The following is a 27,365-nucleotide window of genomic DNA, read 5'->3' on the forward strand; positions in this document are numbered from 1 at the left end:
CTCGTCAAAATATTCAATGTTTTTTATTCAGATATAACGAACTATAAGATTCTAAGCAGTATCGCACTTTCACTCATGACTGATTCGAGTGAGAAAGCTTAAGCATAATTACAATCTACTACTACTGCTGAATTTTACTACGATGGTTTTGTTTACTTTATTTTTGCGTCCAGGAAAACTTATATAAATTAGAAATGGAAATAAACTGTTCTTTAACACATAAGAATCTTGTCGTAGATATTTTCCTGATATCTTATAATTATATTTATTATTTGTATGATATATTATGTCATAATTAATTTTTGCATCTTCCAAAAAAAATCCAAATCTTAGTGAACTTATAATGACTCACCTGCGACAAGCTGTCCGGGGCGGGTGGTTTAGGCGTATATTGGGTACTGAGGTCTTCATCATCATGACTCCAGCAGTCACCTGCATCTGCATCATCCAAAGCAGAGTATAGCGACAACGCCGGCCACTCTGGTACGAGATTCTCTTCACTCTTCGTGTGTCTGATGGGCGGAGAGTGCGGCGCGGGCGGCGCGGGGGGCAAGAGACGAGGCGGTAGGGGCTCGTGGCCCTCCGTCTCCAGCACTTCCACATACATAATGTATGGAGCCTAGTGTTATAGGATTAAAATGAGTAATAATGTGATGGTTACGGTTTCATTTGGTTTTAAACTAAACGCCATCTTTTGGCTTGTTATGAGAGGAAAGAAATGAAAATATCCCGCGAGTGGGAATCGAACCAATTCGATATTTTTATACTACATATAAGATTGTGGTTTCTACAGCAGTTAAAATACTTAGTTTTTCTTTGAATAGATTAGTAAATATACGTTACATTTATATTTTACGTTTATGTATGTAAGTAACAGGTATGCATTAGAATTCTATTCATTAATTTTTTATTTGAAGTAAGCCTTGGCTTACAAATCCTTATAACGTACCTAACATAATTTTATACTACTACAAATTGAATATTAAAGTACATTTTTTGTCATACTTATATAATTTAAAATAAAAAAAAAGAAATAATATTATAAATGTAACTAAATGTAGCATTACTTTTAACACATAAATGTATCTACTAATATCAAAATTACCAAAAAATGGAATGGAATACTAGACCAATTCTTTAGTATACTATAATATTAATAAATAATAGTACCAAGCGACTTGACACGGTTATAGGAAAGGTAATTTTGTTGACACACTAATTTACCCGCAGGTCAGGCGTTACATTTCAGGCGATACAAGTGATGCTTGTGTATTACACAAAAACAAGATATTACATAAAATACTTCCAAGTGGGTAAATACACGTTAAATATATGTACACGAAAAAAAAATATAAAATCATAATTTTAATTGGTGGTTATTTAGAAAATTTAAAATTACAAAATGCGGCAAGCCAACGAATTGACATTTTGTATAGTATAATGCCATAGTATAAATGGTATTGACATATTACTCAGACTTGACGTCAAAAGCGACGCCATGACACCACGCGTGTTGGTAAAATTTTGAATGTTATAAATTAACATTATTTTCTTAAGCACTGAATCTTTATTTTTTGCAGTAGCATTAATAGTACACTTTCACAAAATCTATCATCATGCCTATCAACGAAGTGACAAACCTTATCTTTACTATTGAGGACGGCTGCAGCATGAGGGGGTATCCTGAGGACATAGTGAGGTTTCTGATGCAGCGGTAGCCACACACGAGCGGGCAGGTTCAGGTCTAACGTGGCGAGCTCGGCCCTGAGGCGACCATTCCGCCGCTCTTTATCCGCCACACCGGCCAAACGACGGCCAATATTCGTGAGCGACGTGAGAAACTGCAAATGTATTGATTTAATTACAACCTGTTTACATATCTTAAAGATTTGTTTAACGTGATTTCTATTTTATTTTATATGCATTTATGTCAGAATCATTCTCAAACACACAATGATTTCCTTTATAAATTCATGTGAATATTAAGTTTATTCTATTCTTACTCTATAACTGGTATCTATTCTATTAAGTTTAGTCTTATTTATATGGCGCCTTGTTGTGTATGACGTAATACAATGAACTACATTACATAAATTTACTACAATACATTTTATTAATAGTTTGGAGATAACTAAGAACTTGTGACGCACGTATTTAATTAACCACAATGCACAATGCACAACAAGTACGGAAGCTGTTTTCAATATTAGCAAATATGTAACAAGTATAGACGTAAGACTTTACTGCGGTCAGAATGACTCTAAATATATAATGCCCATATAAAGAAAAGTCGAAGAACGTGTTTGAATATTCAAAGAGCTATGTAAGCGTCAAATATAGAAAGCAGAAATTCGAAAGAGACATCACATCTACGGTAACGTCTTAACCGTGTTCGTCGTCGCAACTTACACGTAACATACAATATTTACATATAAGTTTGAGTTAAAATAAATAAGATCTTTAGATCTTTTTGCGGTAGTTGCATGGGTGTAGGAAAAGTCGGGCTGGGGGGTCCGTGTCCACCCCAAAAAATTTAACAATGAAAAATTTCCCCGAAAGTTAAAAAAACAACATTTAAGCGAACATACCTGTGCAAAGCTAAAGTCCAGACCCCCCTGGAAAATATTTCTAGATCCGCCCATTGTTAGTTGTTTTAAATGTAATAATGTAACAGGTATACATTTCATTAGTATATAATTCATTACTAAATTTATTTTTGTATCCAATTACATGTAATGTTGGCTTGGAATTTCAACTACGTCTTTGCGTTCACGAGTAACAAGCTACATTCACATTAGTGGTTTTATATTTTGCATTAAAATAACATGTTTTATTTTCCTACTTCCTCACAGACTAACTTTATGGACGAATGAAGTTTTTGTAAGAAAAAGTCTAAATGAATAAAACTAATTTAATTTGAATTATAAACTGAACTGACTGAATTATCAACTTTTTTTGTAGAATTTATGTTAAGAAGAATAATGAGCAAGCTTAATTTCGAAGACATATACAAATTTTAACCTAGCTGGATTTGAACCCGCGCTCTTCGATACCGTCCATTCAAATTTTGTACGTTTTCCAAAATATATTTCTTTCCTTAGTGTGAAAAAACAGTCAATAAAGATGTTAAGACGCTTCGCTTCGACTATTAAAAATTACGATACCATATTTTTTTACTTAAGAAAGGAACCTTTGAATGTAACCTTGCTACGTACAATGTAATACAAGAGGATATTTATATAGTTTTAAGTTAACGCAAGCGGAAAAGGAAACGGCATTTAACCTTTACATCTGACTACTACTAATAACCAAGTTAATTGATACTAAATTTTTAGAACACACAATTTATTAAAGACCAGAGCGTGTTCATGTAAGCGCATTTAGACATGAATATTGAGAAAAATATTTAAAAAATATAACTTTTTTAAATTGGACAAGTCATAAAATGCATACATTTTGTAATACAGTCTTACATTTAGACTAAGACAATTTTTAACAATTAGCCATAAAATTCTTACCTGTGTTTGTGGTGCTAGTCGTGGTGCTCCGCAAGAGCACTGTTCACCGCATAAACACCCATTGTCAAAGGCTCGACCCGATGCCAGGTCTCCTAAGTGCCTTCCCGAGGGAGTGGTCAGCCTTAAAGCAGAAGCATCTGATTGTGACCTGTGGTGACCTCTTCGTGCTGCAGGCCTGATCTCCTCAGCGAGAATAGAATCTCGTAACTTAGTAGCTCTTGATCGTTTGACGTCGCCACAGAACGCAGTCAGTAACCAGGCAAGTCGGAGCGAAAATTCTGCACTTTGTTTACATCTATACACTAAATACGGCCGTAAAACGTCCGCGACATCTCCCATCTCTATATACATTGTCGCTAATTGTGGAAGATAAAAATCTACGTCGTCGTGTGGGAATGAGAACAGTTTGTTGGCTAGGTAGGTTTGCACACCGGGTTCCTTAGAGTTAAAAAGATATGAAATCGCCATACTCATGTCAAATAGTTTACTTTCAAACAGCCGTAATAGAAAGTCTTTGTTTTTCGCTGCTTCAGAAGGAACTGCAGTACTACAAGAATCAGAAGAAGAAGGTTCTGGAGTCGAATCCGGTGGATCGGGAGGTTTTTCTGTTTCCTCTGGATTTCCCGAATCAAGACTTTCTCTTGATCTTGCAGCGGCGGGTGGTTGTGGTCGATCTTCGTCATTTCCATCTGGGGGAGTATGAATGCCTGAATCGTCAGACCCGGCCGGAATTTCAGGTGGTAGAGCGAGCCTCGGCGCGGGCGCTTCGCAAGATATGCGAAGCGGTGCTCCGTCTGGTGACGTCGGTGTCATGTCCTCTGGAATTCGTTGAAGAACAGAGTCCAAAGATCTGTTTCTTTGATGGCCGCATCCTGCCGGCGGCCCACTTGTGCCCGTCACATGTCTGGACAAAGAAATAGAAACGATACAGGAATTCTGGGATTAAAAATTATTAAATACATTACAAACACTACAATTACTGTAAAGAAATTACTTTTTAACGTATACGTCGAACGGATCTTCGTAATGACGTATTCCAACAACTATAATTTTCCTAACCATTTGTCAATTTTTTATCTAACACAAAGTATAAGTATGCGAGATCACAACACCCACTAAACTATATACTAAAAGATTTATCATTTTATAATTAATCAATTCCACGAGTCTTTTTAAATATTTTATACTAAGCTGTCACACCAGAAGGTTTCATATCACTTCGCGCAATCACAAACGTCAAACATCGCGAATAGCGGCCGCACGTCCGTCGGCGACGTGACTGCTCGGTAAACTATTTTACGCAACCGCCAGCCCAACGCATCGGCCATCGCATACCAGTCCAATAAGGATCACCTCGATTACGCAGCTGGAACGCGACTTGATAATTGGCGAAGTTGTAAGCAAAGTTACTTGCAATTTTACTAGTTCACTTTTTTTTATGTTATAAAGAATGAAATAATTGCAACATATTATTTATTAATGAATAAAATAGATATAAACAATAAACGTACTAGTTATGAATAATATCAAACGGAGCAGAATATTCCTTGATGTAATGATGGTTTTAAGTAAAAATTATATTTACTTATTTTATCATTTATTATTACGTATATTTTAAATATAATAATATATAATACGAAGTCTGTACTTCACAAAGATTTAGATATTATGTGTAATAAAAAGATATGAACTGATGTTGTTGGGTGATGATAAAGGATTAGTATTTATTTATTTAGTAATTCTGTCCATTATTTTATTGTTACTACAGGAAGAACTAAAGACAGGACTCAATTCATAAATTAACATTCCTTATCCATTTCTTCATTTCGTGAGTTGAATTCAAATTAACTTAATAATTTTTAGCTCTGCCTTATCCATCATAATTCATATCCACATAGATAGCGCGCATATTTGTTAGTACAAATGTATTAGCATATTATGCTATCGACATATTATAATATGTGTTAAAATTAACCTAAATATTTTATAAAATGTATATTCCTTTTGAAATAAAATACATATATGTATAAATGAAAAGTAACAGCAGGGTAGACAAAGGGAACCCTACTGTTAAGACTCTTCGTTCCCCACTTTCCACCGAATTCTGGAGGCATTACGTGTTGAGGGGCGGAACTCAACTGCGCTCTTTGCCTCGACACCAGAGCGAAGAAATGAAAATATTTAAATAAATATTTCATTTTCTTGAGTGGGGATTGAACCCACAACCATCGCGTTACAAACACACCCTTGTGTCGCTGGGCCCCATGACGGTCTCCTCTTCAAAGTAATATATTATTAAAAAATACTTTACGAAACAAGTAGCTGCTTATTTCAATAATTTTGGTTGTTTTGAATCACAAATATAATGTTTTTAAGAAAAAGTATTGTTAACCATACCCTTTTCAATGGATATACATTTTATATGCCTGCAACATATACCTACCCTATTATTACAATATTTTATCATAAATCTACAAAACAACTGATGTCTATTAAAACAATAAAAACATTGTGAAAGATTACTCTCGAACGCTTCTAGACCGTAAATTTTCGTAAGATTTTGTTTCTTTCGTTCTTGCATATCACTACAATTGCGTAAGTAGGCACATGCGTAGGATTTACTACATACTATCATTATAGCAAGCGATGGTTGTGTTGATACAGATTTGCTACAGAATTTCTGAAGAAGCGATACGTAACGTATATTGTATTTATTTTTAAAAAATACTTTTTATTAAATACTGATTTCATATCGATATACACTTTTTAATAAAAATAATGAACCGTCAAAAACTGCAATAATAAAGACAGCAACGACGTCGCAATGCATGCAATTTTAGGAATTTTAATGTATATGGAGTATTTGCGTTGCATTGTTAATTTAATTTAGTCATTTCTTTCAACTTTAGATAACTTAATGATCTTCTTTCATTGATTATTTGGTGTCGACACAAAATTACTAAAGTATATTTTATATTACTTTAAGGACTTACTTTAAATAAATCACCCAAACCCGAGATAGATCTCGAGGTGTTGTTTTCATAAATTATTTATATGAATGAAAACGAACTTCAGAACGATTTATAAATACGGGCCTGAGTTAATATTTATATCAGTTTTTTTGTCATTTCACTTTTATTACTAAATTCTTATTTCTTACTTTTCCTGTGGCTATAATCATCCTAAATATTATGACGGCTTTTACAATCACTTACAGCCTTATAGCAAAACAAACGAATGGACAAACGCATCGATTTGAAAGGCTCTATTACTTTGGTCGTCTATTAAAACAAATTATTTTAGCTGACAATAAAATCGTTTACTTATTGGTAATGTTCAAAGTCGGCATGCGGGCAAGTAATCTAATATATTATGTTAAGCTCATTCGACTTGTTAACGGTACCCTATATTGTACGGCTTCATTGACACTGCTCTTGCCACACTATCATACAAATTATATAGAGAATAATATATTATATTGAAAAACATGCAACCTATTACGTTTTATTCCCATTGTATGTAATAAATTAATATTTATTAATATTTTCATTTCTTCGCTCTGGCGCCCAGGCAAAAAAAAAAAAAGCCCAGGCTTCAGTTCCGCCATTCTACATGTCAGGCCTCAAAAAATCGGCTAAAAGTGGGGAACGAAAGTGTATTTATGCGAATGGAGTTTTAACCGTACATTTTCAAGGTTCCATCTACCTACTCTTTTATATGCCGGATATAGCGCGACGCTTAAGTGGTTATTGGTTCGATGTCTTATTTTTTGTTTAAATCCAGAAGCCATTAGTAAATGTTCCAAATAATAGCTTAAAAGTAGAATACCGATAATAATTTATTTATATGTCAGCAAATGATATACCTAGTTAAAAGGATATCATATATTTATCAGAGTGCTGTTTTCATTACAATTTCGACTATAAATGGATTTTATTTCTTTTCAAACTAATATAATATTTCGTGATAGAAGTACGTTAACCTGAAGGGTAATAAACTCGATGAGTGTTCTTAATATTATAGGTACTATATCCATATAAACAAAATAATAACTAGGTTGTCGATATATAACGAAATCGAATCTTTAAATATTTAATACTCCATAAAACAATTTGTTTTAGCTTGACGTTGTATCTCGCACATAGAATGGTAAGCAAAGGGAACCTAATGATAAGACACCCCGTTCCCCAATTTTGCTTTGTTTTGTTATCAGAGTAAGGAAACGAAAATATTCTTAAATATAAATAATAATTCATTTCGCCGAGTGGGAAATGCGGGTATTTCTGCGCTACGACGACCCAAAATGAATTTAAGAGACACTTTTTCTACTAGTCCTAAGAAAATCTGATAAAAAAAAAACATCAGGTAAGAACTAGTGTAACGCAGCTGCTTGTTACCGCCAAGCTGATTGGCCATCTGTCGTGCTGCGGAACGCTGCGTAAGCGACAGATGTGTAGGTGCTGGTGATACAAACCTACACAATGTGTTGAATTAAATTTCAAAACTGGACCATCCATCCTTTGCCCCCTACCTACACACAATTTCTAAGGAATATATGAGTCATTTCTAAAAATTGACTTTTGATTTCTGTACGCGTCATTTAGGATTAGATCATAATTTCTTTTTTCAGCTTCATACTCCTCGCATGTAGCACGACAGGCTGAGGGAGATCAGTGTAAAGATACTTCGTTCCCCACTTTCGCCAAATACTGGGGGTCTATAGGAGAAAATCAGTGTCTATTTAAGACAGAGTAAATCGTCCAATTTGAATAATTGATAAAGAATTTCGATTACTCCACGATCGAAATACTCTCTTGAAAGGTATCACCTTAGACTGGCGAAACACTTAAGTAAATACGGTAAATACGTAATGTTTTTTTCTTCATTTATAAATAAAAACACATTTAGTGTGGTGAGCTTCAACAATATAAGAATCTTTCATAAATTATATTATTCTTTTCTTTAAATAAAGAAAAGAAATTATTGTTAACTACTTATATTTTCATACTATTCAGTTGTTGACATCAATTCTCACGTGTTAATTTAAAAAAAAAAATACAATTCACGTATTTATAATTTTTTTTACTTTCTTACTATTGCTGTATAAAAATGATGTAAATGAAAATAAAGATTGGAATGGACTCTAAAATAGGTAGTAAATGCAAGATAAAACCTAAATAAAAGCAAGCATACACTGAACGCCACAATGGGTTTGCGTAACGCGTAAAGCATTTAAACAATACTTTTATAGCAGAAGGCCATATTGCTTAAAATCCACGTGCAAAAGTAATTTAAAACATTATAAGAGAAAAAAAGTTCTTTAAATCTATAGGATGTCTAATATTCTAATTTATTATTATTCAACTTAATTTAACTAACGTAGCTTCCATTTTATGTTTTCAATGACGTATAGATGAAACATCGCTTAACAATAGTTTCTATTGACCAAAAAGTTGACTTCCTTTTACAGCAATTAATTATCTTCCTGTTTAGACAATGCAAAAAATATATGATATCATGCGTAACGAAACAATACTCGCAAATATAACGTTAGGCTCTGTTAAATATAACTGAGACAAATGATAATGATACCATTATTATCACTATTGGTCTGTGTGTTTATGCTTAGTGTAAGAAACGGCTGAACCAATTTAAATGCAATTTTCACAATTGTATTTTGGCAAGCTTCACTTAACATTTATAGTGTTAGTTTTATTTAAATCCGTTCATAAAAAAATATATGTAAATATAAAAAATTGCACGGGACAATCTATCGATAAAACAAGTGTTTTAACTGCACTGAATCTTTAGGTTTTAATGTATGGATATTGTCTTTAAAATTAATCAATAACAAGTCAAGCCGGGAGCGGGCCGCTAGTATTGAATAAAGTGTTAAGTTTTTAATCTGGTATTTATAACGGTAGTTTAAACGTTGCTGTTGTTATAAATATATGATACAAAATGGCTGGCTTATTAGTTAGTATAATATATGTAATAACTAATTATATTATCATTTTTGGACATGCATAAAAATAAAAAATAATCACGCGTGTCTAGGCAACGACTTCTCTCGATGCACTGTTGGTATTTTTTCAATAGTAGATAACAAATATTATCAAAATACAATATATCGTTTTTTATGGTATACATTCGAATTGGTACCGTTATTATATTGGACAAAAGCAAAGCTTACGATTAAATGCTATGGATTTGTGAGTTAAACAGAAAACCGAACGTTACTAATTTTATAGTTAAACTTAATAATATATCACAGTTCATATATATTGCTATAAAAAAAATTGTAATATTTCTTAAATGTTCAATTTTTTGAATGGCTTTAAAACAAGGACAAATATTTACATTCACCAGTTTACTTATATCCAATACAACTCACATATTTTAAAGTATTCACTGTTAAGAAACTTAATACCAACCACGGTTAATAAAAACGAATACATATTTGCAATATAAAATTTTGAATTTTATAAAATTATAAACATATTTTAATGAACATTATGTATTCTGTATGAATTAATTATAGCCTTTTGTCTTCCAACCAACGTATCATTTATTAATATAAAAAAATATACAATATTGTTTTATAAAGTAAGAAATTTGAATCTTTAACTTTAACTTTTGTTCTTGTCCAGACAAGAACTGGAGTCACAAGGAACTGAACGTGAAATGTCTGATTGTACACATATTTTTTATGATATATAATTATTTTTATTTCCCCAGTCCATTACAGCTGACACGGCGTTTCCGCCAATAAACATTCATTGTCTTTAGAAGTGAGCGAAATGAAAAAAAAATGTTTATTTCATCTTTCTGGTAGCGATTATTTCAATGTAGATGAGGTTTTAGTAATAATTATAGTAAGAAAAAATATATAAAGCTACATTTAGGCTTACGTCTTAACCGGTTAAAATTTTTAAAGCTTTATTTCTTATTATATGTATAGACTAGCGACCAGCTTGTGGCTTGGTTTGTCATCTAATAACATTATAATTTTAAAAACAATATCCATGCATTAAAAACTGGAGATTAAGTCTATTCAATGGATTGCATGAAATTATTTATATTAACATATTATTTTATCTATGAATCGATTTAATAATTGTTGATTGATTGTTTATTTTATGGCTTTTAGGCGTGCCAGCAGAGCAGTTTACTTCGCCAATGTCACGCAGAATGAAGAAGGCACGATGCAGATTGATTTAAATTGAGAGATTTAATAATGAATGAATCTAGCACTAAATGTTATGTGAAGTTTGCCAAAATTTCATATAACTCGTATGCATTAACGACAATTATTAGTTACAAGTTTATTATATGTATAGATAGACGGGCCTTTTTTTAAATGTTGTATCTTGCTAGTATTTTCATTCTTCACACTTCAACAGATAAAGATATGACATAACATATAATAAATGGCGAGCTTTAACAAGGTCTACTTTAACATTTCTGGCTATGTTCTAATGGTTAAACATATAAAATCACAATGAAAAAGACCTTGGTCAGTCCACCGCACATTGCTTTAATAGAGGTCACTTACATTCTATTTTAAAAGTCAATTGTTTTTGATTGATCAGTAATATATAAAATGCTGATAAACATATTGACTACAATTTTGAAACAACCAAATTTTATATTGAATATAAATTTTAATACGGTTCGCATTCATCAAACATCATAATTAAGGTATTCAAAATTGAATACGTGCCTTGATAATTACGCTGTAATCGCGCACATAGCAGGTTAGGCAGAGGGAACATGGGAAACTAGTGTTAAAACCTTTATATTTATTTCATTTCGAGCGAAAATCAAACCCAAACACCCTGTGCCTCGAGTTTCGACTGGCCTCGACCACTCATAGTTACAACGTTAACTTCCTCCTCCTCGGGTTTTACGTCATCGGTCCAACATCTTTATATATTCAATTTAACTACCTTATTTGTGATACATTATTGCCATATAATAATCTCATTTTCTCATATAGTATAAGCATACAGCTATAGTGCTAAGTAAAGAATGTAACATCAAAGTGCCAGGAAATCGGGTGCCGCTTTCCGCGGAGCCGCGTGCCGGCACTTTTACTTTCACTCCCGTCCATTCACCTGATCTCGAAGAGTGCCCTACATACTATCAATGTTAATATTTACCTGCATCCTCACATCTAAATATAATAATAGAATTAGATAAGTTCAAATAATGATCGTATAGTCATTTTCGTTTATGATAATAGCAATATTTCAATAACCTTATAATTAAACAACACTTCCGTTCCCGCCGAATTCGCCGAATTCTCAAGGCATTACGTGTTGAGTGGCGAAACTCAACGCCGCACTTTGCCTCGTTACAATTGAGAGGCACTGAAAATAAATGTTGCGTTTACGAGGGTTGACGACGATGGCCTCAACGGATCAAATCACCCAATCTTTATTTATTTACTAATCTAAATTAGGTACTATTGTGTTCTAATAATATTACGATTTTAAAGACAATAAACAAGAATTGTTTCCCAACTTTAATATGAGCCAAGGAACAACTAGTTCAATAAACAATTGTAAAAACAAATATTCTCATTACTTCAACAGACACTTCGTATTTTACATCACCTTAATAAGCCTCGTTCTCTATAATGAAGGCAAATTTGAAATCATGAGGTTGTATCTTAACCCAAGTTATCCTATATAACCTGTGCTCATCACACTATTGTGGGGTACTTAAGATTGCCCTTGCTCCAGGGGCCAAAAAATATGACTTCTAGTGAACACAAATTTATTGTGGTAACCGGCAAGTAAAATAGACACCTGGCAGCTTTATAACATTGTCTTGATATAAATGAATCTCATGAACAAACTGTATTGGTGTTTTCAAAAACCTTTTCTTAAAAAGGTTAATGATTTTTATTAAGATCAGGCAAAGTTTAGAATTAAAAAAATGTCAGCAGTATTTTTATATACAAAACTTTAAATCAATTAGGATAGTTCAAGTATATTATACTAAGAGATTCTTATTTATGACTATACTATACTATTAAGTGGCACAACATACTCATTGTTTGTTACATGTTATCTTAAAAAATATCAATTTCAAGTTTTTCAAATAAAAACATGTAGTTATTTCCTTCATTGTACTGAAGTGCTATCTGAAGAAAATTATATCAGTAATTTTTTTGCATAATTTCTCCTAATAAAAATATTTATTATTGAGTCATTTTCTTAGCTTCACATTTTATTCCTACCAGCGTAGCCAGAGATAAAAATGTGCTAAATGCTACATAAAATACAATGCTGCCATAGTCTCAGTCTCACCAAATACTGTTAATCCTGTTATTGGCAGCAATATGACATTCCATATCCATTTCTTGTATATCAACTAAACTTAAATCCTAGACGTACCACTTGCTTGTACTTGTAAATCTTTTAATTGTATGTTGTGTTATTAGTTGTTTATGATAATAAGTCAATATTTATACCAATTTATAAGATACGAAATGGTCAAACTTGAAATATAACATGTTTGCCTTGAAAAACTAAATAGGTGTATACAATTAACAATATCACTTATTTAGAATGGCAAAGATTAAGTAGATCAATAATTAAATCACTTTTTATTTAGTTATAGGCCATGAGCACAAGAAAAATTAAGAGTTACATATCAATTATTTTTCAAGAGTAAGAGTTCAAATATGTATTTAATTTGCAAAATATTTAGCTTTGGCTGCCAATATGCGGTAACCGATTAGTCATATTGATAAACAATATCAGTGCAATTGTCCTTATGGTAAACTTACCTAAAATCCAAACTAAGATTTCTTTGATGCGCAGGGGGTTTACTTTTAAGGTCACTACGACATCCGTGTATTGGGACATCTTCCAACATACTCACTCACTGATTTATTCAAAACACAAAACCCATAACAAAACAGTGGAAAAAATTAAAGAGTAAATAACAACATGGCGTCGATCATGAATCTCATCAGCTCACAACTATTTAGTTATTAATCCGCATTGGTAATTGCATAAAATAAACGTAAACAAATTTGCTACGCGCTTTATTTTAATCATTTGGTTTTTAAGAATTATATTTAAAAGTATATATTTTTCTAATATAATCCTTGAAAGGTTTAAGATGGTTTTTTATTTTAGAGTTTACACAATTTTTGAAATTTCAATAGAACATTTGATATTTACACAATTACTGCACTTTAAGAAATTTAATGGAACTTCCAAATAGTTATGAATAATAAAGTGTTAACGACATACTATTCTACGACACCGACATTCGTAGTAATCTCAAATCTGTATTCTGTATCTGTAATAGTAATTAATGACACAGACTAAAAATAAAAAAAACTCAACAGATAAATAATATAGATACCAAATATACTAAATCGATTCTATTACATTGAACTAAAATAATAATAAACAGTCACGCTATGAAATTTAAATTGAAGACAAATATTTAACTTCAATTGAATTAATAATTAATTAATCGTTTTTTTGTCACGCAGAAGAGCGATCGTCTACTTTTTTAAATAGTGATAGTAGACACTATCATTTGTTAATCTAACACGATAATAAAAGATGAAGTGGAAATGAATGTGGCGTTGCTATCAGAGCAATAAGTGGTTGTCAAAAAGCAACGTAAAACGGTTTATGCCAAGCTAAAATAATCCGCACTTGACGGCCTAAGTCACGCCTTCACTGTATATGAACACACACAAATGCAAAGTTTAGCTTAGACATTTTTGCTTTATAGTCAGATGAATCCTTAAACAGAGTACTGCAAGTATTTACCTGTTTCTTCTCTTTCAGATATGCATAATATATATCCATTTCTACATGTTCTACAATATTTCGTTCAAAATAATCAATTCCTATAAAAGTTGAACACTTATCATATAAAAAAAATAAGAACCAATAATTGTCCAGTATAAGATTTAAATAACAAGGTCTTTTTTACAGCTTTATTGTAAAAAATAATGAAAAAAAATCTTATTTACAGTTAATGAAATAATACTATATTCTTAAATTATTAATTATACAGACCTTTTGTCTTCAAGATGGATCATGGTTTATAAAGGATGATTAGAAACTAATACATGAAAAAAATATTGTTTAAACGTCAGAAATTTGCACTCAATTAATCTAGCGTGAAAACATAGACGAGTGTGTTTGCAAGACATGAGTTTTACCTGTAGTGTGATATGGCTTGTAACAAGCAATGAAACAAAAGTATGCAATGACTCCAGAATCCAGCTAAAAATGGGGGATGGAGTGTCTTAATACTAGGCTCCCTAAGTCTATCCTCCATATTTGTTGGAGTAAGAGTTATTGGCATAAATAAAGTGCTGATGTATGTATGTCATACAATTAATATAAGGTGCATTTATAAATATTATATATTTTTTTTGTAATATAAGCATTTATTTTGCAATTTCTTGTGATTGCCGCGAAGGCTGACGTTTGTGTACATTGGGCTTTCGGAGTCTATGATAGTTAGGCATAACTTTACTAAGAAAGTCCAACTGGAGTAGTTGTAATGGTTGTTTTTCTAATGCTTCTCTATTATGATGTTCTGAACCCCATATAACTGTATTATCAGGTAGTGTCTGAGGTACTGTTAATTGACAATCTGCACCTGAAAAGGAAGTATGTATTAAATAAATTATAAATAATTAAAAATTCATAAGTATATTTAATTAATAATAAAAATTGAGGCTAATATGGGCCAAGGGCACAAGAGTGTGACTGTAACATTCATATTTGGGGGAATGAATTATTATTTTTTAATCAATCAGGGTCAATCATGGTTGCCTGTGTTTTGGGTTCTTCTGTACCAGTTGTTGATGAGTGTACAAGCCCACTTATCTATTCATAATTATATATATTTTTTTAAATATTTATATTATTTTTTTAATTCAATCATAACTATCAATCATTAAGTAATTATACACTAGCTCCCCACCATATTTTAACTAGTTTTTTTAATAAAATAATAAAATTGATTTCTTACCAATTACACATCCACTGCCAATTTTGACATTCATCCCAACAAAAGATCTACACTCAAACACATTGCTTTCACCAATATGGCCAAAGGGAGATTCTAATTTACAGCCCACTTCAAACACATTATGAGCACCAATAAATAGAGGTTTTGGTGGATTTTCTTGATCTTTACTGTTTCTGTAATAAAATAATATAAATTCAATTTGAAATTTAATTCATGTTAATACATGAATTAAATTTCAATATTAATTCATGTATTAACATGAATTAAAAAAAAAAAATTAAAAATGTATTAACATACCCTACACACAGAAACAGGCAAAGATAACCTAAAGTCAAGACACTCCATTCTCCATTTGTATGAGGGACATTACATGAGAAATGGTGAAACTCAACACTAGTGTCTTTCCCTAGAGCAGAGGGGAAGGGAAACAAATCATTTTCCAAGTAAGAAGCAAACTTTGCTACAATACCCACACTAAATTATACTTAGTCATTACAGTCCTTGGCTTTTCAAAGCCTACAGTTGAACAGTAGGGAGATAAGGCTGATATGATGATTTCATTATGTGATGACAATAATTTGTTAATAATGTTTATTTGTGAATGTTGTGACATGACACATTTAGTAAATTTGAAGTGTTTTAATTTAGATAGATGTCTTACTTATGAATTATTGTAGAATATTCTTCAATAATACAATATTCTGCTATTATAATAGGGCCACCTTCTGCTATAATGGTTACTCGAGGATGAATGACTGTGCCTGCACCGATAGTTATATCTCCCTCCAAAGTACAATCCTCGCATACAGTTGCCCCAGGTATAATTTTTATGCTGCAATTAATGACACTATAAGTTTATACTTCAACACGTAAAATCAATGTGAATATATTAATATTTCTTACGTACTTTTGAGACATTTTTCGGGCAATTTATTTACAAGCTTAATAATCAATAAGTTACGGTAAAATATCGTCTGCTGACTCAATGTTTTCATATAATAACTATTCACTTCTAAATTAGCGTAAATATTATTTTTTAACAAAATTTCAATGTTTTCCTAAAACTGCAGGCAGCAAGATACACAATGAATATCAGTATTAATTAATGATTAAGAAATAAATATTTGTAAATTGCAATAGCAATTGCAATTTGCAAGCCCTTTTTTACTGATTTTGCGATGACAGGCGCATAATAATCTTCTGACTTCTAGTGTCATGTGTCAATTCATTCATTTCTTTGGGTATATGTGTTCTGTATTTATAAGCAGAGAAACACGAAAAATATAAGAAGCAATAAATTTTGTAGAATATTATGAACTGAGGGAGATATAATAGCGGATGAACTGATTCAACTGAAAAAACATACAATTGCTAAAAACATAGCTAGAGTAGGTTAGGTGGTAGGTTATGCGTGACCAGACGTCCCGTTTTGAACAGAACTGTCCAGCCAGTTTTTCGCTTGTTTGTCCCGGTGTCCCGAAACATGTCCCTGAAATGCACTCAACTGAGTTGAGGCTGAACTCAACGCGATGCTTTGCCTGGAAACCAGAGCAAATAGAAATATAAATTTAAATAAATATTTTATTACCTCGAGTGGACGTCGAACCCACAACCAATCGCGTCACACAACAATCACACTTTGTGCCTCTGCGCTATATAGCACAATAAAAATTTTATTTTATTTTTTTATCTATACTATATAGCATGTACACTTACATTGTATATTCTATAATTTCTATATACTACATATTTTTTGCGGCAAAAAAGTAAACTTCAATTTCAATCTGTTCCAAGGTTTTTAAAGTTTCAGTGCTTTTTCAAACGATTTATGTACAATTTTGTGTTATAACGTAAACTAGCTGTTACTTAAACATGCAACCAACATTTCCTTTCCCATTTGAACCATACGATATACAAATAAAATTTATGAAAGAGTTATATTTTACTATTGAAAACAAGAAATTGGGAATTTTTGAGAGTCCTACTGGAACGGTAATTTTATTTTATGTATTATAATTTCATTTAAAAATAAAAAAGCCATTAAATTTATAATAATTTTGTATTGTAGGGAAAATCTTTAAGCATCTGCTGTAGTGCACTTCAATGGTTAAAAGATAGTAACCAAAAAAATATAGAAGATTTGAAAATAAAAATAGACGAGATCAAGAATGAAATTTCTTCTATAAAAGGTAATAAATTGGAGTAAGAGTAGAGTGTTGTATAATTATTTAAAATATTAAATTTATTGTTCTTTGTCTTTAATTAGATAATGATGATTGGCTTCAAGAAGAATATATCAAGATACAAAAAAATCAATCTCTGCTAATTTTGCAAGCAAAGCTAGATAAAATAAAAAATAAAGAAGAAGAACTGAATGAATTAAAGAAAAGGGTTAATAAGCAAAAAAACAGTTTAGATAGAAAAGAAAATTATGTATTGGAAAGTCATAAAAAACATAAAGCAAAAGAAGAAAAAGAAAAATTAGGGGATAAGGAGACTATAGAGGATCAAGATTTGATTGTTGGTGACTGTGAAGAGGATGATGATGAATCTAATAATGAAGAACCCAATTTAAATGACAATGAAGATAATTTCACAAAGGTAAGGCCTATATTTTGTATGAATAATTTGATAAGCATGTATATTTTTTTGATATAAAATAATTGTACTCTTTTGTAAAAGAATTATGAAGAAATTAAAAAAATGGCTTTAGCATTAAACAGAGTTCAGTCATTCATTCATCTTAGAAATAAAACAATTCTAATGCCAATTACTATTAAATGAAATATATATGCAAGTCAAGTTATCAACTTATTCATGTAGAGTACAGAAATATCAATTTGCCACATTAAACATTATGATACATATTTCATTAGTAACTCCATTAGTATAATGGAAAATTTAAAGCATAGTAATACATATATTGCAGGTTTATATAAGTAGTAGAACCCATAGCCAGCTATCACAATTCATTGGTGAAGTTAATAGAACAGTTTTTAAAGAAGATACTAGAATTGTTACTTTAGCTTCAAGGCAGCATTACTGTATTAATTCAGATGTCAACAAGCTAAAAAATGTGAACCTTATAAATGAAAGGTAATATAAATCTATTATTAATTTATCATTTATATTATAACATATTTTACTGTTTTAATTCAGTTTTATGCCTTTTAATTGAGCCTTTTTAAAATATATTCTCAGTAGAGGACTTTAAAAGTATATAAAGTACAATAACATCTCTTGTATCATTCCTTTAACACACAATGGTAACATCATTTCATAAAATGAACTAAGCACTATTTAGAAAACTTATGTGTATATCAATTTAGCCACCACTACATATAGTTTAGACAATAAATTAAATTAGTCAAAAAAAGTCATTATAGCATAAATTCTATTATAATGTTTATAATAAAATTTTAATTATTAAAAAATAAATGTAAAAAAAAAACAAATAATCACAATTTTCCATATGCATTCATGCTTAGTAAGCCAGCTAAGAAATGTTAAATTTACAGATGTCTTGATTTACAAAAATCAAAAACCAAAGCAACTTCAATAGGAGATGAGGGTAAAGTTTTGAAAAGAACAAAAAAGAATTCTTGTACATCATGCCCATATTATAATCAAAGTAACATAAGTAAGTTAAAGGAAAGGTTATTGGTTGATATAATGGATATGGAGGATTTAGTGAAATGTGGTAAAGTTTTAAAAGCCTGTCCATACTATGCTACAAGAATGGCATTGGATCAAGCTGAGGTAAACATAATTCATTTTGTACTATAATTCTTATTATATTTTTTTAGCTTTTGTTGCATTTCAAAATATGATAGGGTAGGGCAGAACCTAGTCTTAAACACTTTATTTCCTACATTCTGATATTAGAAACATTTCATGTTGAGTGGCAAAATTCAAGATCAGACAGATAGTTACTTAGAGGGCTTGGACAGTTGCAAGGAGTTTAAATATTTTTCTTTCATTGGTGTACAAAAAATGTTCAAAAATATTTGAATGAAATTCAAGTACTTGTTTAAACAAAATATTCTTTGTAGGTAGTTCTAATAAGCCATGCTGGAATTGTAAGTAGCGGTGCAAGATCAGGAATTTCCCTCAAATTACAAGACAATATCCTTATTCTGGATGAGGCTCATGGTTTAACAGCGGCTTTGGAAAATGCTCATTCAGCACCGGTTTCTATAAAGCAGCTCTCGTCTGTTAAAACATTTTTGGAATTTTATATAAATAAATATAAATCACGGCTTAGCAGCAAGAATTTGTTACAATTGAATCAAGTTAAGTTTGTTGTTGGAAAACTTTTAGGTACTACTATTTTTTTACACCATTATATTAATATTAATAACAATAAATTTTAATAGAATTATTTTTGTACCATATTTATACAAAAAAAGTCTGTTTTAATTGATGCATATTATTACACGTATTTATCGTCATCGAGTTCGAAATCTCTAAAATTGAGAGAAGGTGGGGAATAAATATAAATATTTTAATACTTCCATCTCTCACCCTACTATATGTGGGATACAGTGTGAAGCTAAAAAATATATAAATCTTTTCTAGATATAGTAAAGCCAAAACAATACAATGAAAAGCAACAATCTAAAGTATTTACATTAGAAGAGTTTGTTATTAATGTTGAAATAGATCATCTCCATCTGCATCCTTTAGTACAGTTTTGTAAAAACACTAAATTAGCACCAAAATTACATGGATTTTCTATGAGATATAATAATCAAGCTCTTGAAGAGAATGTAGAGGTGGTAGATAATAAGAAAGCAATGTTTAAAGATTTCTTAAACACTATTTCTAAAAAGACTGATCTGAAGGATTCCTCTAATATCAAAACAGAAACAAAACCTATTGCTCAGGTAAAATTTTTGTTGTAATTATATATTTTTATTTATTTAAAAAAATCATCTTGACATTGTATCTCGCACACAGTAGGCAGAGGGAACCTAGTGTTAAGACACTGCATTCCCCACTCTCCATAGAGTTCTGGAGGCATTGCGTGTTGAATGGCGGTACTCACGCCGCGCTTTGCCTGAAAAGCAGAATGGAGCAACAGAAACTTTGTTACGTTTTTTAAAATATTTTTAATTATTACATTAAATTTTTAATGAAAATTTTAGGCTAATATACCAACTGAAACGTCAGCAGGCAGTGGTCTGTACGCAATACTTGATTTTATAGAAATGCTCTGCGACCGAAGTGCAAACGGTCGAGTGTTCGTACAAATGGGTGACAATGGACAACTTAAATATTTATTATTGAATCCCGCTGAACATTTCGCTAAAGTAGTTAGCGAATGTCGTTCTGTAAGTTTTTCATAGTATTATATTAGCACCTCAAAAGCAGCTTCGCCCGCTTAAATTTATTGTTACCTGTATTATACAATATCTTTACATAATTTAAAAAAATGCGTTAGCCTGATGTATAAGCTATATTACTGTAAAGATTCGTTAAAATCCGTGTTTTTGCTTGAAAGTAGTAAAAACATCAATCCTCACAAATTTTGATATTGCGCCACATCTGTACTCCATTAAATTGTTGATTAATAATAATATGGAATATTACCATAGAAATATAAGAATATTTTTTATTTACAGGTTATAGTAGCGGGTGGCACGATGGAACCAATTAATGAGTTTAAAGCATTACTAACGAACAATAGTATGGACGAGGAAAATGTGAATGTAGTTAAATGTGACCACGTGGTCGCCCCTGATAACGTACTGGGCGTATGCCTCTCGAAAGGTCCTTCTAATGTTAATTTGAATTTCTCATACGAAAACCGTTCCTCTAAAGATTTGGTAAGTTTCTTAATTAAATTTATCGGTTTATTTAGTGGAAGCCAGTTGTGACGCAGGGATCCAAAGTGTAACTATAAATCCGACTGGTTTTGGGTTCGATCCCCATTCGGGGAGATGAAATATTTATTTAAATTTATATTTCCATTTCTTCGCTCTGATGTCGATGCAAAGCGCGGCGTTCCGCCACTAAACACACAATGTATCCAGAATCCTGCAGAAAATAGGGAACGTATTATTTGTTTATGATGTAAATATGTTTCCCTTCCTTAGTATGAAATAACATTTAAAAAACAAAAAAATAAGTTTTTTTTTATTTTTCAGTTGAATGAAGTTGGTCGAATATTGAGTAACATATCTAACATAGTGCCAGACGGAATTGTCTGTTTCCTACCGTCATATTCCTATGAACAAATATTGTATGAACACTTGTGTAATAATAAAATAATAGAAATTATAAGCAAAAAGAAAAAGATATTTAGAGAACCCAAATCTGCGGCTGATGTAGATCAAGTATGTTTTAATATGTTTTTTAAAATAATAATTAGGTATTTTTAACAATGTTATGTCTAATTATTACAACTTGTAATAATTGGTATTGGTAGATATTTATAAGTTATTTTTTTCCTTTAATATGTGCATATATACCATTTAAAAAAATGTAAACATACTATATTTTTGTTTTATACAGCAAATAAAAAATGGAAAGATAGAACCCAGTGACAACATAGAGCTTTCTCTCCTTTGTGCCCCAATTCAATACATTGTTCGTTAAGTTGTGGTACTCAATACCGCGCCATGTCTTACCGAAGTGGCAAAGTAAAAATACTTTATTTCACCGACTAGGGATAGTTAAACCAATATCATCATATTTACAGTCAAATTTTTCATCATAAATATATATTATTTTTCAGACGTAAATGTTAATTTTTCGCATATATCAGGTTTGACACAGGGAACTTAGTGTTAAGATATTTCGTTTTCCGTTCACTTTCCGTTGAAATATTATAGGGCGATGAAATTAAAATATCAAATACTTATTTCCTCGAGCGAGAATCGAACTCAAAACTGTCGCGTTTATAGTCACATTGTTTAATAAATTAATTTTTAACAAAAACAAAAACCGACTTCTAACAACGAACTAAAAAGTGAAAAATAATTATATAAAGATTTTATAATTTTGAAATCGGTGCCAAGTAAAACAAACAGGCTTAGTAATTAGATATTGTAGTAAAGGTGTTGTAGCATTAGTTTGACACCGACTTCAAAATTATAAAATCTTTATATAATTATTTTTCACTTTTTAGTTCGTTGTTAGAAGTCGGTTTTTGTTTTTGTTAAAAATTAATTTATTTTACGATTTTTAGTGATGGGTAGATCTTAAAATGATGCTTCTTGAACGAGTGGTGATGGTGGTGGTAGTGGTTGTCAACGAGTGGTTGTGATTGTTCTATGTAAAACTTCATTTAATTAGCTATTATTTTTGTGCAAAGTTACATTTTGGTATATTGACAAGAACAAACATAAAAAGTATTCGGGTGAATTCGGAATCTCCCTTTTTTGAAGTTGGTTGAAAATGAGAACATCCTCTTTTTTGAGATTGGTTGAAAAGAAATGCAACGATCAGGAATCTCACTTCTGACATCAATTTAAAAAGTTTTTGCTTGTAACTATTACAGTATAATTAATTTTTGACCAAAAAAAACAAACTTTCTCAATTTTCTCCGAATTCCATAATCGAAACCTAACCAAACTTTCACCAAATTATCCTTGAAGTGTATCCTTTCAAATAAAAAAAGAATCATCAAAATCGGTTGCCGCGACATTGAGTTATTCGGCTATTAGTCGCGCACATGCATAATGCAAATTTAAGACTTATGTGATTTTCTCATGGATACCATTGTCAGACATGGACCAAAAAAAAATGGGACCATTCGGGAAGCTATACCTTTCAAATAAAAAAAAAATATCAAAATCGGTCCACCCAGTTAAAAGTTATGAGGTAACAAACATAAAAAAAAAAAATAAAAAAAAAAAAAAAAAAATACAGTCGAATTGATAACCTCCTTTTCTTATAGAAGTCGGTTAAAAAAATAAAAAAATGTCAGTGTATTTACTATATTGTGTATATACATTATATATTTATTTTAGGTATTACAAAAATATGCAGGTGCTATAAAAAATAAAAGTGGTTCGGAGACTGGTGCCCTGTTGCTGAGTGTCGTAGGCGGTAAATTAAGCGAAGGACTTAATTTCAGGTATTTGTAAATTTTATACTATGTACTTTATTACTTTATGTTTTTACGAAAATGTTAGAAACTAATGATAATAATTATTTAAGTCATAAATAAATAAATATAGACGCCGTTGTGGCGCGTGGCAGAGTGTGTGTGTGAACACGACGAATGTGGGTTCGATTCCTACTCCACGAGATTGAAATATTTTTATTTCCTCGCTCTGGTAAGAAGTTTTCCGCTATTCCTTTTATTTGCAAGTAGACAGAGGGAACCTATACAATTACTGATCACTCATGTCTAAACGTTTTTTTTTTTCATACTATAAATCTTATATTATCTTCATTTGTCATTCAATATGAATAACTAATGTAACAATTCATAAATGATGACTTTTCGCAGCGACGAATTAGGCCGCTGCGTGATAGTCATTGGTATGCCATACCCAAATGTGAAATCTCTAGAATTACAAGAAAAAATCAAATATTTGAACAAATTAAAGCCAGGCGAAGGAAGCACATACTGTGAAAATTTATGCATGAAGGCAGTTAATCAATGTATTGGTAAGTAAAATAAATTTAGAAATACTTTAGAAAATATATAAAAAATTCAACATAACAGAACTGGGACCCGCATTCCTTGGAAACTGCAAGCACTGTGTCCACTAAGCCAAGCGTTTTATTTTCATCAGTTTACAAATTAGAAAGTTATATAATTTTAAACAATGTTGTTTGACAAAATTGCTATAAATAACTCTTATTGATTTGGCTTAAACTTTACTTTTCAATAAATCAAATATAAGATTATTCATATATTTTCTTTAAAATTTCAGGACGAGCTGTGCGACACGCTAACGATTTTGCATGCGTTTTGCTGGTGGATGAAAGATACTCACGATCTCAAACTATTTCGGCATTACCCTCTTTTGTAAAGGTGGGCTATGTTTATTACGTTTATTTGTTATTTTATATAATATTAAGTTAAAGAAATATATTTGGTTTTACCCATTAATCTTAGGAACTACACTACTGTAAAGGCAAAATTATTTGACTTTGACTTTGAGTCACTTATAAAACACAATAATGATAGTATAATCGTTGGTTTTTGTGTTATAATGAACAATTAGTCCAACTTAGTGTGTCAAGAGTTACATACATAACTCTTGTTTCCATTTAACCATGTGGGTAAAAGCTATTATATAAAAAATCCCTTGCAAATATGTTTTCTTAAATCATCACTGCCTGTCGTCGTCCACTGATGGACGTAGGCTTCTCCAATGGCACACCACTGAGATTGATCTTCAGCTATTTGCATTTCTTAAATAAACAAAGATTTTTTTCAATTCACCATCAATTTTTAAGACTATTGTTGTGTGGTGGAATTTAGTTATTTTTTAACCTGATTAAAGAACAGACATCTTTAATTGGTGGAGTGGGTATGAAACTTGCAACCATGAATTGCTGCCACATTGCCATTAAAGCAAATTTAATAATTAAGAAGCTTATTTTTTACAATGTTATATTTGAGTGATCCTTGGTTTTTTATTATAACTTGAATATATCTTTTCAGAAATCTCTACTCTCTAGCTACACATTTGGCCCAGCTATTGGTAATATTGCCAAGTTCTTTGCGAGACATAAACAAAAAACTACTTGTAAATAATAATAATTTAATGTTTTTAACCTTTTTACATATTTACATTCTTTTATTTTGTACAAATTACTCTTATGAAATCTAAATAAATTTTAAGCATTAAATATTTTTTTCATAAGTATGACTTTTTTTCCTTTGTTCATAAAAAACACAAGTGCTCAGTTGTCAGTGTTGTTCTATATCTAAAAAAAGTATTGAACTAAGTTATTCTGCCAAAGCTATAGGTAATGTAGTTCCACATTGGCCTTCAAAATAAAAATGAAAGTCTGATGTAGCTGGTGTAGGTTCAATATTAAATTCAGCTACAATTGCACCTCTCTGTGCTGCTTGTGGAGCAAACATGGCTGCTGGGTACACTACAGATGATGTACCAACTACAAGACATACATCACAAGTTTCCATTGCAGCTCCTGGAAATATATGATTATTTATTTAAATAGAAGTATGGTATAGCTGACAAGTCACAGCTGCCCTGATTTAGCTGCAGAACTTTTGATTATATCCTTCTCAAATGAACAATTTGATGAACAACAAATGAACATTGAGTAACTAACAGACATTGCACAGCTGAAAATATTGGAAATAGATTTAGTTTTTTTTAATATCTTTTAGTTAACAGTAGTGTTGTATATATATAAAAATATGTATTTTAAAAATTATGATTAAATTATTATATTTACCAGCACTTTCTAATATAGCAGGCTCCAGATTTTCACCAAACCAAACAATATGGGGCCTCAAGAGTCCACCACAATTTGACTTCTTACAGTGAGGCAAAGACTTCACTGGTATATCTGATTCCATTACAGTTGCATCGGGTGCTCCACGATTTGCCAAAGCCTAGTTACAGTCATATAAATTCATTAAAAAATATTGAATTGTGTAAATTCAAATTATGTAACATAAAATATATGAGATGAAATACTTAAAAAGAAATTTACCTCACAAATAGGTGAGTCTGTGTTAACTAAAACCTCTTTGCATTTAGTGCACCGAGTTTTAAATAAATTACCATGAAGTTCAAGTAAGTTCTTTGTACCTGCTCTTACATGAAGTCCATCAACATTTTGTGTTATTACTGTTATTTTCTTTTCCTTACCACATTTAGCTTCATAGTTAGCAATTGCTATGTGGCCCTAAAATAAAGTTGGAATTCATTATTTACTTCTTAAACTATAAAATATAGATTTTTTCTTACAAGGAGACAATTACCGCATTAGGTTGCACCTTTGTTGCTACTTCTCGTCTATAGTGATAAAATTCCCAAACCAAACTAGGATTAGCTCGAAACGCTCCTGGTGTTGCTAAAGAGGAAGATTGATATTTTCTCCATGTTCCACCTGCACCTCTAAATGTTGGTATACCAGATTCAGCACTGATGCCGGCACCAGATAATATTACTACTTCCTTCGCAGCTTTTAAACTTTCTTTAAATTTGGTCATATCACTTGACTGACGAATGGCCATTTTATGCGGATTGACGACAGAAATAATTGTTCTTATTAATGTGACATGCATAATACAATATCTAAAATAAATTGTAATTTATATTTAAATTGACTAGAACGTAATATTTTAAATCTTTAATGATAAGTTGTGTTAAACTATTAACTAAATGTTATTTGAATAACATTGCCAAGCGTTTCAGATATGCATTGTAGAATAATTAATAAAATTATCAAATCAGGTATTTAGTTTTTTCAGATTATGGCCTAGTTTTACTTTTGTAGTTTATTGAAATATTAAGGTAAAATTTGTTAAATTTGAAAGGTAAAAAAAAGCCTTTTTACGATGTTATGAATATTGCATTCTGACAATTATGACATTGACATTACTGTATAGTTTTTTAACTTAATTTTTAATACAGCTGAATGATTTATTAACGCTTTAAATTAAAGTTTAACAGAAGACTGATATTATTTTTCAAGGCGATGATGGAGAAAAATTATTCAATAATCGTTCTGAATAGATCTTTTGTCATTTTAATATTAAACAGATAAAAAAGAAAATAAAAGTATTTATAGAGAAAATTTGTAGGACGAATAAATTTTAACTTTTAAGTACGGTAACGTTGGACAGTATAGTTAACGAGTCGTAGCCGTTCTCAAGTT

At 31.0% G+C, this 27,365-nt stretch overlaps 4 protein-coding genes across 5 annotated transcripts in view; 1 reads left to right on the top strand and 3 right to left on the bottom strand.

Moving 5' to 3' along the window:
* The window catches only part of fwd (phosphatidylinositol 4-kinase beta fwd), a 23,240-nt gene extending 9,395 nt beyond the window's left edge, over positions 1–13,845 (bottom strand). The window contains exons 1-4 of one of the 2 annotated variants that reach the window (XM_085186574.1): positions 13,318–13,845; positions 3,519–4,422; positions 1,641–1,841; positions 353–619 (exon numbers count right to left, since the gene is read on the bottom strand). In XM_085186574.1, the coding sequence (XP_085042700.1) occupies positions 353–619; positions 1,641–1,841; positions 3,519–4,422; positions 13,318–13,406 (1,461 nt within the window). In that variant the 5' untranslated portion in view covers positions 13,407–13,845. Of the gene's footprint in view, positions 1–352; positions 620–1,640; positions 1,842–3,518; positions 4,423–4,512; positions 4,820–13,317 lie in introns of those variants that run through there. The other variant, XM_085186575.1, reaches the window with a different exon arrangement.
* A 634-nt stretch (positions 13,846–14,479) lies between these two features.
* On the bottom strand, positions 14,480–16,744 carry DCTN6-p27 (dynactin subunit 6). Its single transcript, XM_085186579.1, has 4 exons — positions 16,450–16,744; positions 16,204–16,374; positions 15,543–15,715; positions 14,480–15,167 (listed from the first exon to the last, which is right to left on the bottom strand). The coding sequence occupies exons 1-4, from the start codon at positions 16,458–16,460 to the stop codon at positions 14,953–14,955; spliced, it is 570 nt and encodes a 189-aa protein (XP_085042705.1). The 5' UTR covers positions 16,461–16,744; the 3' UTR covers positions 14,480–14,952.
* Positions 16,745–17,214: 470 nt separating this feature from the next.
* On the top strand, positions 17,215–25,372 carry LOC146538147 (ATP-dependent DNA helicase DDX11-like). Its single transcript, XM_085186573.1, has 14 exons — positions 17,215–17,534; positions 17,611–17,731; positions 17,809–18,143; positions 18,472–18,638; positions 19,061–19,301; positions 19,595–19,862; positions 20,121–20,428; positions 20,690–20,875; positions 21,167–21,370; positions 21,692–21,880; positions 23,519–23,625; positions 24,004–24,164; positions 24,434–24,534; positions 25,171–25,372. The coding sequence occupies exons 1-14, from the start codon at positions 17,415–17,417 to the stop codon at positions 25,261–25,263; spliced, it is 2,601 nt and encodes an 866-aa protein (XP_085042699.1). The 5' UTR covers positions 17,215–17,414; the 3' UTR covers positions 25,264–25,372.
* Positions 25,250–27,038, bottom strand: LOC146538148 (NAD-dependent protein deacylase sirtuin-5, mitochondrial-like). Its single transcript, XM_085186578.1, has 4 exons — positions 26,467–27,038; positions 26,196–26,390; positions 25,935–26,094; positions 25,250–25,664 (listed from the first exon to the last, which is right to left on the bottom strand). Exons 1-4 carry the CDS (start codon positions 26,770–26,772, stop codon positions 25,459–25,461), a joined length of 867 nt encoding a protein of 288 aa, XP_085042704.1. The 5' UTR covers positions 26,773–27,038; the 3' UTR covers positions 25,250–25,458.
* Between the last annotated feature and the right edge of the window lie 327 nt (positions 27,039–27,365).

Source organism: Heliconius melpomene, chromosome 6, assembly GCF_056956725.1.
Source record: "Heliconius melpomene rosina isolate 202511_hmr_F chromosome 6, ASM5695672v1, whole genome shotgun sequence".
Classification (NCBI taxonomy): Eukaryota; Metazoa; Arthropoda; class Insecta; order Lepidoptera; family Nymphalidae; genus Heliconius; species Heliconius melpomene.

Bases quoted from the DNA above. Each gene is read 5' to 3' on its own strand.
- DCTN6-p27 (XM_085186579.1), bottom strand. The intron at 15,716-16,203 runs GTAAGACATCTA...ATTTTATTACAG, and splicing joins TATTCTACAATAATTCATAA to AAACAGTAAAGATCAAGAAA. The intron at 15,168-15,542 runs GTAAGAAATCAA...CTTCCTTTTCAG, and splicing joins TGGCAGTGGATGTGTAATTG to GTGCAGATTGTCAATTAACA.
- LOC146538148 (XM_085186578.1), bottom strand. From the start codon at position 26,772: ATGCATGTCACATTAATAAGAACAATTATTTCTGTCGTCAATCCGCAT. The intron at 26,095-26,195 runs GTAAATTTCTTT...GACTGTAACTAG, and splicing joins CAGACTCACCTATTTGTGAG to GCTTTGGCAAATCGTGGAGC. The intron at 25,665-25,934 runs GTAAATATAATA...ATATATTTCCAG, and splicing joins TGCTATATTAGAAAGTGCTG to GAGCTGCAATGGAAACTTGT.
- LOC146538147 (XM_085186573.1), top strand. From the start codon at position 17,415: ATGCAACCAACATTTCCTTTCCCATTTGAACCATACGATATACAAATA. The intron at 17,732-17,808 runs GTAATAAATTGG...GTCTTTAATTAG, and splicing joins TGAAATTTCTTCTATAAAAG to ATAATGATGATTGGCTTCAA. The intron at 21,881-23,518 runs GTATGTTTTAAT...TATTTATTTTAG, and splicing joins CTGCGGCTGATGTAGATCAA to GTATTACAAAAATATGCAGG.